General features: G+C 47.4%; 1 protein-coding gene across 1 annotated transcript in view; it reads right to left on the bottom strand.

The window, feature by feature from the left end:
* Positions 1 to 651: 651 nt before the first annotated feature.
* LOC122180995 (ras GTPase-activating protein nGAP-like) overlaps positions 652 to 17,011 on the bottom strand; it is a 153,632-nt gene continuing 137,272 nt past the window's right edge. Inside the window, 6 exon segments of the mRNA XM_042873056.1 lie at positions 652 to 5,397; positions 8,776 to 8,863; positions 9,357 to 9,559; positions 10,619 to 10,753; positions 13,974 to 14,835; positions 15,291 to 15,490. Of these exon segments, the coding sequence (XP_042728990.1) occupies positions 5,233 to 5,397; positions 8,776 to 8,863; positions 9,357 to 9,559; positions 10,619 to 10,753; positions 13,974 to 14,835; positions 15,291 to 15,490 (1,653 nt within the window). The 3' untranslated portion in view covers positions 652 to 5,232.

Here is a 17,011-nt window from a genome sequence, read left to right as displayed (position 1 = left end):
TTGGGTTCTGTACCAACATGCAGGAGACAACCCTTGCCATGAAAAACTTACAGCCTAAGCACAAACAAGGCAGAACATGTAGGGGACTCAAACGGAACAAAGTGCAGGGCCAGGGTGGAGGTAGACAGGAGCAGATAGAAGTTGTCTGTGTGTGTGTTTTGCAGGCTGAAAAGCTATGGAAAAACAGAGCAGCGTGTAAAAAACACCATTAAAATTACTAGCAGTAATAGATTTGCAGATTTTACATTCAATAATGGTCTTTTTTTCTCCTACTATAACAAAATTTCACATACAAATGAAAGGATAAATCCAGCACCTGACATGAAACCTGTGACTAAACGTTCCTCTGTATGCCTGCAGCTTTGGGCTGGTGCACGGCCACCTGGAAAACAGGGATTGAGCAAGAAAAGAAGTAGGGCTGATCACATTCACATTGCCAGTCGGAGAGGCAGAAACACATTAATTAACTCCAGTAACTCTTTTCACTGCTTCCTATTGCACACAAAAACCCCGTGCCCCAGAGAAGCAGAGCGATTCTCCACGTCTCCACAGCCTGTCGCTCTCTCCCTCTGCAGCACCAGCTGCTTCCTGGCAGTGGGTGGCACACGAAGAGCAGAACTTGAAAGCAGCACATGTTTACTGAGTCCAAACTGTTTAAAGTTAAAGTTTATTTGTATTCTTTGTAGGAATATCAATAAAAGACCTCAAATGTATCTATATCTGTACATATTACAAGAACCTTCAAAAATTATTCACAGAACAAAAATAAATCTTCTTTAGAACAAACCCAGGCAATGAAATGCAGAAATGGATCTCAGAGACCAAACAGTCCAGTGCTACTAGCATAAAAATACGGCTTGAAAAAACAAGTTTATTACTTCTTAAGGTGTACTTTGTCAAAATAAAAAATAAATTATTTAGAGCTATCATTGCAAAACAGTTCTGTGTAATAACATTCTTATTAAGGCCCTTGAGACAGAAAATCTATTTTTACAGGTAGGATTCCTGGCAGCCATGACCTGCAATGATAAGCTCTCTCTCCTGGGAGCCAGCTGACTGTAGGGAAGGAAACACCCCAGAGCATCAGCCTAAATTTAACCCTTTTGCTCTGTCATGCTCAGCTGGATACCTGTGGCTGACCACGCTAATGCAAGATTTTATTATTACTTACACTGAATGGTTCAACTCAGACAGGACTTGTTCTCCAGAAACGACACAGACATTTTGCAGAACACAAGCAGAATTCATACACACACGGCAATCTGAGCACACAGACACTGCTGGCACACTCCACAGGCACTGCTATAAAACCGACTGACTTCAATCATTGAGTTTGCAGATGAAGTTAAAAGCTGGTGGTTAAAGAAAGCATTAAAACATGAAATTAATATATGGTGGAAAAAAAAAAAAAGCCTAAGCCAACCCAAAGCAACTGCAAGAACAGAGAGTAAAATCCATTTCTCTGATGGACGGACACAGAATTTATGACTGTCACCCTTCATATTCTCTAACTGGAAAGCATACACATCCCTTTCCATGCTGCTCTGGATCTGCTTAAATTTATTCCACTGCAAATAAAAGCTGTAAGAAGAGGAGCTGTGTGAATCTGTGCTTTGACATGTAGCTGCCCATTTCCAACGCACCAGGGATATCACAACTGGTACTTCTGGATGTGAACTGTGCCTATTTCCCTTACAAAAAGGTGAGAACTCCTTGAGCTGCAAAGAACGGGCATTCACAGGACATGGCTGTGCTTGCTCCGTTCTGAGTGGCTCTGTGGTCTGGGAAGTGTCCTAGAACAGCAATGAGTGATGGCCAACAAGGACTGAGATGGGAAGCTTTCCTGCCCCACACCTAGAAATACAGGAGTATTACTCTGACAGCTTATTACATTTTATTACTTAGCTGTTTCTAAATGACAGCAGCAGTTGCTCGCAATAGCATTAGCAAAGCCTGATCAATTTGCTGGATGTATGAACCACAGTCTATAATGCTTATCATTTTTCCACTCACATTTTTCCACTGTTTACCTTCTCACTTATTGCTGCAGAGACCCACTGGCTGTTAGTCACAGAAAGAATGAGATGGGGCCAGGTAGGGTTCTTGTTTCAAAAGAGGCAGAGCTTTTTGGCTGCCACGTGGTTCAGTACCACTTGAATTTTATCAGACCGGACAGAACAGAAGCTGGCATTTTCACATACTGTCAGCTTAAAGTAGCTTAAAATTTCTCTAGAAAGCTGCTTGGTGACAAATTAGGAGAGACAGCTGCCTGCAGAACTCAGGAACATAACATTTTGTACTGTAGCTCATCAATTTCAGTTTGCAGCATTGCGAGTCCACAACCTTCACCCCCTTTCGGGCCAACGGGCAGCTTCTCCTCTGTACAAGGAGATAGAGGAGTACATTTTGCACTTTGGGGTAGAAATTGAATTAATAGCAATTAAAAGAAATAGAATTGAATAGCAACAAGCTGCGAGGATGATAGCATGGGTCACATTCTTTCAGAACAGCAGCTCTTCCCAGTCCATAAGCTTAAGAAATGCACACAAGAAGGTACATTATTCAGAATGATACACCCCAAATAGCTCATGTATCAACAGGTATCATTTCCCCTCTATAGAAACCAGGACTAAAATGTTGCCACTATTGCATTTTTCTGCAGAAACCAAAGTGGATTTCTTGGAGTCTACAGCACTGAACCGTACGGTTCAGGCAGCAATGTCTGATGGAAGACTGGAAAGGTGGGGAGTTCTGGTGCAATGCATTTCTCAAATTCATGTTAGACAAATGCTGTCAGAATAACATACCTGCTTCTGCCTTGCTCTAGTCAATGCATTCACGTGACTTCTTGCTCTTCTGTCTCAGTGACACAGCACCCCTATGGTCTGCACTGCATGTTAAATGAGCAATACGCATGTCTACCTGCAAAGGCTACTTTTGGGAACAAACTTCCCAGGACACAGCTGTGAAATTACAGCACACAGCAAAGGGGAGATGCAAATCACACACAAATACTCAACTGAAAAAGGGGTTGCTCTTGTAAAAGAGCTACTCACAAGACACTGGATAGAGTGCCTATGGCTGTGATGCACAGAGGAGGAAGGAAAGGAGAGAGAATGGAAGGGCACACTTGGAGGATCAAATCAGAGTCAGTGGTGACCCAGAGAAGGAAGACAATCCTGAAAGTACTGAAAAGAAATCACTACTGAGCACCAAGAAGTGGACAAGGATGCATTGGGCCTATAGGACCAAGTCACATTTGGCAGGCAGAGAGAGGCTTCGATTGGAAAGAGCTGAGCACTGAGGATAAACCCCAACTCACTGCAGACAGGTCTCCTTCAGATGTAAGTGAAAGCATTTTCCTTCTTACAGTGCAGGGCATGTGGTCTCTATGTACCTATGGTTAGAAATGTAACATACTTGTATGACAGTGTTTAACTTCAGCATCTCAACTCACCATAACCAAGGTAGAACAGTTAATGTTCTGTGTTACAAACTGTGTTACAAGTTTGCCCACAGAGATTAATTTATTTGCAAACAACAAACAAACTCCACAACAGCCACTGAATTTGAAGCCTCTGTATTGCCAGTCCTTCATGTTCAGGGCAACGCGGGCCCATTTCAAGCAGTTATGGAACTGACTTAGAAACCTCTACATTTTTAATGTAGTACAATTCTAGAGAATCATAAACTGAGGCCAGGAAGGATAATCAGCTCTGACCTCCTCCTTGGCCCAGGCTACACAATTTCAGGCAGGTACCCCCACATTCATCTCATTGGCTTGTTCCTTTTTGCTAGACATAACCCAGGGCACCCAGGGCACCCATAACCCAAACACCTCTTGACTTCAGTCTTCCAGGAGGACCTCAAAGTAAGTATGGGGGCGTGAAATCATGAGAACTGACAGTACTGTGCCATTTGTTGTTTATCTCTTACCAGCTGACAGTCTGCTACGAGAAGGTCACTTTGTACTTGTAATGATACACGCACTGACATACAGCCTGTAAATATGCTTCTACGAAATGCAACTGAAAATAATTAGAGATGAAAGCTAAGTCAAAATTCCTTAAGAAAAATAAGAGTGTAAAGAACTCTGAAACAAAACCCTTAAAAATATCCAGAGAAAGGCAAATTTCAGTGGAAATGGAAGCTCTTGCCTTTAACTGGAACTAAACTGACTAAGCTGGTGGCTGAAACAGTGCAAGTGAACAGGACAGAGTTGAAGAGATCTGCCAGGAAAACTGAAGTTTTGCAGACAGAACTCTACTGGCTGGGCACGGGCGCCCTTTGGTTAGCCCTTTCCTCAGAACATTGACCTGGTTGCTCCTGATGGAGTGCAGGGAATAACTCAGGGTGTCGCTGCATGGTGCACAAAGTAAAGACTGGATTGAAATTATTTAAAAAAAAAAAAAAAAAAAAAGTATTTACAGGTCTGTGAATTCCCAAAACAGAAAATACAAATTGCATTACAACGAGGGTAAAAAGAATCCTACCTTGAAAACTGCAGATTCCCTCTGTCTGTTTGCTGGGAAGCTTGACTGTACAAATGCAAGGAGACAAGATTGCTGCCCCTAGATTTTACCTTGCTCAGAATTTTGGTTTTTGCTGGAGCCCCACCAAAAGCGGGTACAGGAGCCAGCAAGAGCCAATTTTCTTGCTAAAACATTTGCTATTGAGTTGGCATTCGGATAAAGGACAACTAGAGAAGAGAGGGATAAAATCAGAGGATGAGTTCTGTTACAGAATTCATTTCACTGCTATTTCACTCCATTCATGCACTTGCATCAGTCAGCCTGATATATACAGCTACTATCTAATGTAACCCACAGCTCAGCTCTCTCACCCACAACACACATGCACTCACACTCCCCTCTTCCTTCTCCAAGGACTGCAGTGCTTTCAACAAGAGGGAAAAAAAAAATAATAATAATAGCAATAATTAAAAAAAATCTACAGTATTCACTTCCTTTTGGTATTTTACATTGGCGTTTTCTGTACATGACCCAGAGCTCCCCCTATTTACACAGTGATATGGAAGGACTTGTTCTCGGGAGCCCGATTCTCCTGGCCTCGAGTGGGGAATTAAAGCCCACCGTTCAGAGTTCGTTCTTATTTTCTTTTTATTAGCAGCAACATGTAAACCTGGCGGGGAAGAGGGGCCGTCGGTGGAGTTTCTCGAGTCCGCTCCCTCCTGCCCTTCTCCTGGGAAGATGGCCGGCAGCGTCTGCCCAGTTAGCAGCTGCTGTTTTTGAATTCACCATTCTCCGTGATGGAAAGCTTGGTGGGGTTGGTGGGGGAGATGCCATTGCGGACTTGCATGCTGTAGCGCTCCTTCACCTGCGTCAGGGCACTCATCAGCCGCGTGTTGGCAGAGTCCAGGGACACGATCCGCTTCTCCTGCAACAAACAGCCCACAGCGTCAGCGCTCCTTCACGAACAAACAGCCTTTGCCCCACAACCTGCCTTACGGGCCTTTCCAGGACCTGGGGCCGAGACAGCGTCTCCGGATGATTTCTAGGCCGAGGCAGCTCAGCTAACATTCTGTGGTATGATGGGATGTCTGCCTCTTTCTGTTTTCTTGGGCTGGCGTGGCCTCGTGGGCTGTGCCCGTCGGGCCCTCCTGGCCTTAGGCATGATGGAAGTGATGGTGAGTCGGAGTTACGTGGTGAGCTCTCTCCAGACAGCCTCCAGCCGAGGCAGATGGAAATGCAGCGTTTTGCCATGGAAGGGGGAGAAGGGGGGCACGGGTGCTGGCGTTAATAACAATAGCCAATATTTCCTTTTAATGCGTTAGAAAAAACAGAAACAGGCAGCAGAAAATAAAAGTGGCGGTTTCATCTGGCAGAGAAAAGTGCAGGTGGTATCTAATGGCCATCGTCTCTGCAGTTGGGATGGAGTGTGCTCAGAATAAACTGATGGTATGTTTGAAATTAAATGGAAAAAAAAAAAAAAGCAAATGATGGCAGCCTGCAGTCACCAGCAGGAGTGAGGGTGCAATAGCAACACAGAGAAGCAGCCAAAAGCTACAACTAAGGGGTTACTCGAGGTGAAGGAGAAAGAGGGCGATGTGGGTGGAGAGGGAGATGCCATGGACAGAACACAAAGAACAAACACTGAACACACACTGCTCCTAGACCCATTCCAGCTCGGAGCGGCTCCCGGGCTCTACTCAATTCTGGGTTCCCACATCCCAGTTTTGGTTCTTCCAGCCTCTGCTTTTAGCAAGAGGAGTCACAGAGCTAACTGATATATAATGAATTTATCATAAGAAACCCTAAAAACCCATCAGCAAAACCCAGCCTCATAACAACTAGATTAGATGCAGTGAGATACAGCTCTAAAGGGTCAAGCTAAAGAGCTACTGGTGCAATTAGAAATGGCAGTTTTCATCTTCTTTAAAAAATAAATTAAAAATGCAGCCACATAGAGCAACAGCAGAAATGGCAGCAGGCCCACACGCTGTCCATGCTACCAGCCAACTGTGTTTTTCACTCTGAGAAGGAAAAATGACTAACTTACTTGAATGAAAAAAGTAGCATGTAGGAACTCTTCTCTGTCCAGCCCATTTAAGAAACAAAATGGAAGGAAAATGATGTATAGGAGGCACAAACATTAAGGGACAGTTCAGGCAAACTGCTGAGGAGATGTAGGTCTACAAACAGCCCCCTGAGTTTGTCATCCTGGCACAGTGGCTGCGTGGTACTGCTGTAACCGTGCCTGCTTTCCTCAGGGGGCCTCCCCACAGGGGTAAATGGTCGGGTGCAAAAACAAAGCAGAATGTAACTACTGCTTACACTGCAGCCCTGGAGAGACCAATCTCTGTACTGCAGAGCAAATGGAGGAGAAGGCAAAAGTCAATAAACAGGAAGGCAGGCTGCAGCCCACCCCAGCACCCTGCTGCTTCCCCTAAGCTGTGAGCGCTGGCCATGGAGGAGATGAGGGCCTTAACCTTTCCCCGGTGCCAAAATAAATCCAGTGAAAAAAACTGCCTTTGCAGAAATGTGCTCTTCAACAAGTTAAAACTCCTCCTCCTTGGACTAAATTTCCAATATGCACATTATTCCAGTAAGCACTTAGAATACATACTTCAAAATTAAAATTTCCTCCTCAGAAGTGTCTTTACACATTGTTGAAAGTAAAAGGCTGGTGATTTTCTGGCACTGGTGAGTGCTCTGTACCAGCCTGCAGGCAACCTACGTTTGGAAAATGAGCTCAGTGAGAAAAGGCATCTTCTCACTCGAAGGAAAACACAACCTATCCGACACATCTAACACGCAGGAATTGGGCACAGGGAGTGGGAGGAGCTGGAATGGGTAGGAGGTCAGTGCGCTGGGCCAGGACTGGGTGCTGCTCAGCTAGAGAACTGATTGGGTTTACTTGCCTGTTTGAATTATCTCATTCCCATTAATGACCTGTAATTCAACACAGCGAAGATGTCACTTGCAATAGCAACTGGGCTAGTACCCTTTGCAGCTCCAAGGAGAGTGCTGCCAGACCTCTGCTCACTGGGGGCTCTCAGTCAGCCTGGAGGGCCTCTGGCACTGCTGTGCACAGCAGGTACTGCCCAGAGCTGGTGTGAACAGTGCTGAGGACAGGGCTGCCCTTGTGCTCTGGTTGTGTTGGGGGCTGCACCTGAACACTAAAGAGCTAAATCCTGAAAGGCATCTTGTGGTCATGTCATTAAGCACAAAAAACCCAGGTTTCCTTGCAGCAACCTCTCTGCAAACAGATGTGATAAGCCAGGTTCCAACTCCATTCCACAAACTGCACATGATAAAGAACTCTTCTTGTCTAACCCCTGCTAGATCCCCGTACCAAGCGAATCACAGGCTATGAAGAAATCTTCCAGATGTGACTTAGATGGATTGCTATGCTACTCAGCAAACACGTGGGCTCCTCTGGTGGACCTGTTCTGAATCTAGCATTAACAGCGTTCAACCAAGGGAAACAACTTCCTGGAACAATTGGGGTTATTCCTGAAATAAGGCAATTTTGAGAGATTATCTATTCATCAAGTTTATAGTTGAAACTACTGAAAAACCCAGGAGCAGGAAAGACATCCTCCAAACACAGGGTGGCAGGCAGATACCAAACCAGTCTCGGGTTCCATTGGACAAGCTTTGCTCTCTGGGATCAGCACAGACACAGAAGAAAAGCTGACATGATCCCACACGATACACCCACATGCATTGCCCACGAGGTCCCAAAGCTACCTCGTGTCGACTGAGACAAGCACTGCAGTTTGTGGCAGGGGGGGCATTTCTCCAAGACTGACGCAGACAGTCGGATGGGGTGAAATGCCACACATGGGGTTACGTTGGGCAACGCTCCATGGCAAGCATTCTCTTGTCTTCACAGGAACATTCAAAGCCGTGCTTTTAGCTCGCATAGCTGAGATGCATGCACATGGCAGTCCAACTATGCTGGTATGAAGCACAGCTTCTCCAGAGTTCCCAGGCCCACACTTGGAACGATGCCTACACAACGCACCACTATTCCTTTGCCCCCCTGGGATCTCATAAAAACAGAAAAGATTTTGGAGAAGCAGTCAGTCCTGTGATTTGTTGCCAGGCTTTCTCAAAAGCCAGAGTCAGACAGTGCAGTCTGCATTAATTAAAAAACACAACTCTCCTAGAAGGCAGTAGGTCACATGTGCAACACCATGAGCCAATACTGGCTTGGGAGCTAGATAGCAATGTTGGGGCAAGACGATAGGAGAAAATAATGGGTTCTATGCACAGAACACTTAGTTCTTGGGGATTCTGAGCTCCTTACCTGTGCATCAATAATTTTCTGCTTTGCATCGATGACAGCTTGCATCTCTGCATGATCTTTCTTCAGTTCCTCTTCAACTGCCATGAGCCTGATGCACAAAAAGAATTATAAATTAGGACAGTTCAGCATTATTCCAGAGTGTTTGAGGTACTCTGGCCTCTTGGTTTGACTTCTGATTGTCCTAGTCTGCAGGAACAGAATTCTGCTGCACTCCAGGAAGGTTACTTATCCATCTCATGCTCCCAACTGGCTAACCCTGGTACTTGCAAAATGGACACAGCAAAACACACCGCTGTTCTGGAGAATGTAGCCTCAGTATTGATTCCAAACAAAGCAAAGACACAGTTCTAAGTACAGCAGAGACTAGCCTTACAAATTCCTGCACCTATTCCTCCACTCTCTTGGCAACCTGAGGCAAGTTTCCATATCCATATCTCAGTTTTTTCACTTCCAAGGCAGGGCAGCACCACTGCAGAGATGTCTAACCACCCATGCAGCTCTACCTTCCTTAGTGCCAAAGAGAGCATAAGGCGCAGGGGAGCTGCTTGCTCTACACAGTTCCAAACTCTCCCAAGCCTCACCTGCTGATAATGCTTTTCATCTGGCTGTCCTTCTCCTCCTGCTGCCTGCGCAGTCTCTCCTCGCTGTCCTCCAGCCTGGACTTGTACTCCATCAGCAGCTTCTGCATTTGCTGCTCCTGCACCAGGAGCCGCCGCTCGTACTCTTCCAGTCGGCGGCTCGACACTTTCAAGCGTTCCTTCAGCTTTGCTATCTCTTGTTCGTACTGCAGGCAGGCAGAAAGAAGGGAAGAATCAGCGAAAAAGGGGAAACGAAGAGATTGGATTGTTATACTTTTCTGCTGCTGTTTAGGGCCGACGCTTTTTTCATTAAGAACACAGCCGTGGAAGTAAATGACAAGTGTACAGCTGCGGCCAACCGCTGACAAAGGAGCGTGGAAGCTCCCATTCAGCATGATGTCCCATTCAGGATTTCGTGCACAAACTAAGCATCAGATGGCTCTGACGTGGCTCCTCAGTCCGGGCTGGTAACATCCCCAGTCACTCCAGACCCAAGGAGTTCCCAGACAGATGCTGCTAACAGCAGAAATATCAAACACTGGGCTACTGCAGCACCCCAACAGTGCATTCCTCAGGACCAAGGCATGAAACCACTTGTTCCAGGCTGAAGGCAGCTCACAAGACTGAAGTTTTGTCCTTCCACTTAATACTGCATAACCATTTCTGCATTAGTACAGAAATACTGTGCCATCTCAATGACAGGTGTCCACCTCAGGAGGAGCCCAGGACAAAATGTGAGTGCTGGTGAATCTGAACCTACTGGAGGACTGCACTTAACTGAGACTTACACAATCACTTTGCAAATCCTGAACTATACTCAGTTAGGATTAACAATCATGTTGTTGTTTCTTTTTCAAATGGAATGTCACAATGACTGAAAGACTTCGCAAGCACAAAAAAGCAACAGAATAATGCAGCTACGATGTTGTCATCAAAATGATAACATCAGCAGGATCTAAAATGCACTTACGCAGCGTGACTCAAGATGCAAGCAAATGTTGAATACAAGCCTGTCATCTATGAGCCCTGAGCTACGTCCACGTGCAGCCACCTGACATGCTGCAGCCTGGAAGTGTGCTCATCCACAGCACGGCACTGTGCCTCAGTGTGACAGCATGTGCAGCACGAAGCCATGCCCACACAGCCTGGTTGGTTCTGAAGGTATGACTGGCATGGCTGCACCTGTCAGCTGCTCTGCATCCAGCTGTGGGATGGGCAGGACCTGCTGGCAGCCCTTGCATCTGCCCACACAGAATGAAAGGTACCTTCTCGGCATGCTTGGCTTCATCTGGGTTCTGCTCCGTGTCCTCCTCCACTTCCTCATACTGCCCGTTATTGAGGACCCACGCTGCTGTCCTTTCCACTGGTGACATTGTGGCCGAGTCCACAGGCGACTGGACCTGCAGCAGAGACACCTGTAAGCATTTTTCAAAGAAACCACACCCAAATCAGCTCTAACACAGTTCATTTGGAGGAGAAAAACGCCCATGGATCTGTCAGCCTCCACAGCCCCAAAACCCATCTTGCAAAGATACTTCATCCTCCCTGAAATCTCTCTAAAACCAGCACACTTGAGAAAACATATTCTTTGCCTAGGTGAGCTTCTCTGGAAAAAATCTCACTTCCAGATCCCATTCACATCCGTTTCTTCCCTTTGCTAGACTTTCAACAGGATCTTCTCAATGTGAGGTTTCCCTCTTGCAAAAAATGGAGCAATGAACCCCATGTGCGGCTGGCTCAGATCAGACAGGCAGGGGCTGGCGAAGGGCTGCAGAGCTGCAGGCAGAAATCAGCGTGGTGGTACTCAGAAGTGCCAAGAGGTGTGCCATTAACATGGGGATGCCTATCAGATTTCCAAGGGTTATTGCAGCATCGCACCCAGCCACAGCCATGAAAGGGACCCAGGGCCAGCAGTGCTTACCAGGACGGCTGTCTAAAAGAGTCTGGAAAGGAAGCTGCAAAAAGAAACCCCAAACTCTCCATCCGGCTGGGGGAAGCTTGGTCAAAATTCCATGCAGTTCTCGCAGACAAAGACAAGTTCATAAGCCCAGAAATTAGCATAACTACCCCTGAAAGAGCAACGCTGTCTCTGGGTTTTGAGAAACGCGATAGACCAAGTTTTTCCCCATCCGTGGCTTCACTCTGTGCCCAAGCAGGCCGCCTCCAGTTGCACAAAGTGAGGGCTGCTCCGTGGCGTGGCCATTTAGAGGTCAGTGTCTCAGTGAGGAGCTGCGTGCTTCCAGCAGCCACATTCAGAGACCTTATGAAGGGCAGGAGGTTGGCGAGCACTTGAGATGCTAAAGGTTTATGATTTACAGGAGAAAAAAAAGAAATGCCTGCTAGGAACCAATTCCCCTCCTTGCTCCCTCCCAGAGGAACACGCTGACATTTCTGTTCCCACCTACCTACTAAATGGAAATGGAAGGCAAAAGCTGACCTCTCCCAGCAAACAAAGGGCCTCGCTCTGCATTCAGAAACAAATGGGACTTGTGGAGAACAGAGTCTAATAATTATAACGCCCACAAAGCTATGCCTGGAAAGAACATGCCCAACGTCTCTTTTTGCTCTTTCTTTTATTAAACAAGAACAGAATTCCACAACACGATTTGCAATTAAAAGAATGCAGTGGAATTTGCGTTTAAAAAAAAAAAATGTTGGCCTCTCATTTTGGCACACTTCAAGGCACTTTGCAGGGGTGTGGGGAAGGAAAGAACAAATTGATTTCTCTGAAGTAGGAGCAAGTACTCCTGTGCACCCAGTGCCAACAATTAGCACGGGAAGGAGCGTGGGAGAATAAGCAGATGCACGTTGCTACAAGGGATGGGGAGGAGCCTGCCCCGAAGCCAGGCACTGCTGCAGGTATCGATGCAGCTACGGAGCACACAGATACCTGCAGACACACCGCTCTGATGCTAAACAAGGACAGGTAATGGATTTATTTAGGACAGAGGGAAGTCATTCCTGGCCTGCACATTTCCTACCATCTCTGCACTAGGCTCTGTTGTACTCAATGTACTTAACCTGTCACCCCATCCATGCCTGAATGTGAAATACACACTCAAAAGGAGGACGCAAATGCAAGCACTTCAAACAATGAGTAATTACGTTTCTGGTATGAGCAACTTGGCATAGCAGCCTTTGCTTTGTGATTCAGTGCTTCTGATCTCGTACCCCAGTTCCGGAGCCCTGGTTGCTCTTGGTTCCCAGGCACCAGTTAGACTGCCTTCCTTTAAACTGCACCATTCAGGGGAGTTTGCCAAGACAGCTATGCCAGCAGGGACAGCAGCAAAGCCTCCAGGAGCCTGTGCTGGCAAAAGAATTTCTCTGCCAGCTTTGCCTTACAAGCCCAAAGCTTCCCCTGCGCAACCATGCCTGCAGCAGTGCTTCTGCTCCAGCGGGGATGTAGCTGCATGGGCAGCACAGTGCAGCCTCAGTGACTGTGACTTTCTGGAGCTGAACTCCTCCCTCGTGCCTGTGTGCAAAGCGGCATCCTTCATAGAAGGTCTTCAAAAGCAGGTCAGGTAAATCAAAGCCCCACATGTTTACGCCTGCAGTGACCACAGAAGAATATATTCAACCCAAGGAACTGCACAGGTGTTGCCTTGGAGAGCCTCTCCCTGCCTAGCCATAGGCTATAGGACATTACTAACACCAACCACCTTCCCTCTGACCCACAGTCAAGACACTTCCTACACTCTCTGTAGTGTCAAGCATTTAGATACTTCTTTTTCTCTTTAATATTGCACTGATTTGGCAAATACTTTTCATTCACAGCAAATCAAAACAGGATTTTTTTTTTTAAGGTTAAGGGAATGCTGGCTTTCTGACAGGAAAATCGTGATTTACAGCTGCCTACCAGCAACTGATAAAACGCATTAGGAATTGGTACACGTAAACACTCCTTTCCAGAAAGTGTTTGCATTACTCACAGTTTGGGATGATTAATGAAAAAGCAGTACTTATTTGGGGCCAGTGGTAGGTTGGTGGATCATGGCGAAATGCAGGTCTCTCCACACTTAAGACACCTCTAATTATTTATTATTTTGGCAGCACTTTATTCCAGGATATTTAGTCTTCATTTATTCCTCTGTTTTTAGGTAGCTTTGCTTTTAAGTCAGCACCACAGGGCAAATGCATTCACTCCCGGCAACCTTAACTATGACTTAGAACAAAGCTTCTGCTACTTTATTATTTAGGAAAATGTTCAAGTTCTGTTTCTTTCAGCAGCCGTGCTGCTGCCTTAGTAAATGAAAAACATTTTTGTTAAGCTTCTGTACAAAAGCATCCAAAATAATAGGTAAACTAGGTCTGCTGGGTTTGTAATGGTAACAAGTCGGCAATTTGTGGCCAGTAGCAAGGCTAAGTGCCACCGTCAGCCAGTACGACTCAGGTAATTTAGATCACAGAATAGCTTAGGTTGGAAGGGATCTCAAAGATCACCCTGTGGGCTGGCTGCTCCCCAGTTCAGGCTGCCCAGGGCCCATCCACGGCCTGGGGCACCTCCAGGGACGGGGCTCTCACGGCTCTGGGCAGCAGCGCCACACCAAAAAGCTTTGACGTTCAACACAGCGATCAGTCGAATACCAGAGCATGAAACGCCTGGGCAGAGACTTTCCTTACCTGCTGCGTTTGCTGCCTCTGAATGGCCCTCACCTTCGGGACAGGGCTCTCCCTAGAGGACGAGGACTGCTGCCGGGAGCGGCTGCCGTTCTGGACGGGCTCAGTCACCACAGCCCCCGACACAGCCGACATGCTGCCCGTGCTGCGCAGGGATGCGCTGTGCGGCAGCGACTGCGGCGCTTTGGCCCTGGCCCCTAAGCCAGCCTGGTCCATTTTGCGGATCTGCGCCTGGCTGCTGCTGTTCTGGCGGGGCAAGGCGATGGGGACGTGCTTATCTGGGACCGCGTGCCGCCTAGAGAAGTCCTCGCTCTGTGTGCTGCGCTTGGTGAAATCCTCCATGCTGCTGTTGCTGGGCCCGCTGAGCTTGAAGTCTTCGCTGTTGCTTCGGCTCCGGGAGCTGGCGGTGCTCAGGTTCTCCAAGCTGGAGTCCACGGAGGCCTTGGGCATGGGCGCGGGTGGGTTGTTGAGGTGGTACACCGGGTTCTGGAATGACAGAGGCTGGAGGCTGCCCTGCTGGTTCAAAGCTGGGTGCAGCGGCCTCCTCACCTGGGGTGCGCTTTGGGGGGTGCTCTGAGTCTCCCACAGCTGCTTGATGTTTGCCACTTGGGTGATGGAGAGCTGGCTGCCGGCCAAGCGCAAAGGCACGTCGTGCATCATGGAAGCGTGGTCGCTGTGAGTGGTGTGGGGATCCTGCAGGTCCATGAGGGAGATGCTACGTCCGTTGGGCAAGATGCTCTCTCTTTCGTCCTTATCTGAGTAAGTCATGCTCTGGGTGGACGCCTGCTGAACCAACAGCAAGGTCTTGCCCCTGAAATATCCATCTATGTTTTCCTGGGTTGGAGACTTCAGTTTATGTAAGTCACTGCGGAGCGGAAAGGAGTTTGGTTAATTTTTAAGCAGCCAAGACCCTCAGAGATCTGTCCCAGAGAAACCTCTTTACCTCAATCAAACCTCCCCTCTACTCCAAAAGCTTCAAGGAACTGGATTTCCTTTTATGAGCTCTCTGCGTTCAAGTCAGAACACAGCCTTCCTTAATTACCGCTTGCATCTTTGAAAATTAAGCTCGATTCAAGAGCGCTTCAATCTTTATTTTTCACATGTGGAACACAAACTATTCCCACCAAATCCCCCCCTTACACCCTTCCCTTTCCAGCAAGACTTCAGAGAGGTGCCTGTTGCCCTTTAACCCTGCACAAAAGCTTTGCACATCTCAGAACCCAACAGGAGCTGTGTGAAGCTCCCATAGATGTAGCTGTGAGCCGGTCCTATCAGCTCCCCGTGCCCCCAGTCTCCCCTCAGGCTCGGGCTGTTACCTACCCATCAGTGGGGTCCTCGAATATCTTCTGAAGCCCTGAGGAGAGACTGCCACTGACGTTTGGACTAGAGCTGTGCTCAGTGAAACGCCTCAGCTGCTGCTGTATTGGCGTAGGGTTGGTCATTGATTTGGTGATGTCAGCAAGAATACGAGGAAGAGGTCCCAGTTTTGCCACGGTCGCCTGTAGGAAGGAATTTTCACCCTAATTGGACAACAAGCACCGCGACATCCGCCAGTTTTTGATAACGATGCACAGAGGCGGAGGGGTGGAGGTGGAAGGAAGGAAGGTGGGTGGTTGTGTGTGGGTGTGCCAGGACCGTAAGGCAGTGTTACGGAGCAGGGTGACCACGGCGACGAGATGGATGGAGGAGACGAAACGGGGTGCAGCAGACATTGAGGAAAGAAAAGGAAATAGAAAAGAAATTAGGATTGACCTCCAAAAATAAAAAATAAAAAAAAATCATGCTCAACAAAACAAAACTATGGCCATTCCAATGCAAAACTCTCATGCAAAGCGAACTAAGTCCAGGCTGGGTGAGGTCAAAGTGAAAACTATGGTATCTATTCATTAAAGGGCATTCGCAGACTACAGATTCAGCTGGTGGGGGAACTTTCCAGGCAAAAGGTGTCATGTGGTGAAGGAAATGCATGCCAACAGACAAAGGGGTGTGCGGCATTCACGGGGATCATGGCAGGGCTGCAAGGGTTGGGGGAGATGGGAAAAGGGAAAGTTTTCATTTGCCTTTTGGCATCCTGCACCGATGCCAACTTCCGTAGCAACTTGTTATCAAAAACTCAGGCGTTCTTCCCTACTTAAGAGTAACTTCATGAAAGCATCAGCGATCCTCATCCCCATGTTATCACATCAGCCTGGGATTAAAGGTGTACACACCCTTTGCTCAGTGCTGGCTGGGCTTAGGGGAGGGCAGCCGACCCTGGAAGGCTGCTCATTCAGGCTGCCTCTCTTTCCCTTTGGGTCACTGGCTATACCACCTGCAGGGCATCTTCAGGCTCGTGGCTCTGAAGGAAGAAGGGGAAATGCTGGAGGTTTATCATTAGGTAAAGCCCTGCCACAAGAACAGCTCCCTTCAAAGACATTCGTATTTCTCCTGCAGGCAGATATTCAGTCAGCTTGACTCCAAGGAGAGGTATCTTTACAGACACTAACACCCAGCACTACTTCTGTGTCTATTAAAATCTCAGAGCTGACCTCACATCATTTCCCAGTCATTACCTGCAGTAAAGCAGCACTGCAACATAACTTCACACCTTAATTCTTTTAGCAAACCACTGTTAGGACAGATGTGTGCATCTAACCCACAGAAAGGGCAAAGCAGATCTGCTTTGACGGCCCAGCCAGGTGTGGCTCCTCCCTCTTCTCTGCATTGCAAGAGCAGCTCACAGGAACTCAATGCAAGGATTCATTTGCAGTTCTAAAGACTGCAGCTGGGTTTCTCTCGACCTGACACCTGACTCGTGCTCATAAGTTCAGCACAGCCTAGAGAAATGGAGGAAATGGTCTTCTGAGTGCTCCCTTTGCTTGTTTTCCTAAGGCTGCTGAGCTGCCTTTAGAGCAGACCTTACTGCCTGTGACATTCTGAACGTACGCTGTGCGTATGTGTGAACTAAAGGGGCAAACAAGGCCATAAATTGTGAGCCAATGACAATTAATACACATTGTCTTTTCAAGACAAGGACATTTCTGTTCACTCTGATGCAACAA

This window comes from Lagopus leucura, unplaced genomic scaffold, assembly GCF_019238085.1.
Source record: "Lagopus leucura isolate 7727_CA_CO unplaced genomic scaffold, USGS_WTPT01 Super-Scaffold_100009, whole genome shotgun sequence".
NCBI lineage: Eukaryota > Metazoa > Chordata > Aves > Galliformes > Phasianidae > Lagopus > Lagopus leucura.
Note: the sequence above shows the minus strand (reverse complement) of the source record. Positions and strands in the feature narration are given on the sequence as shown.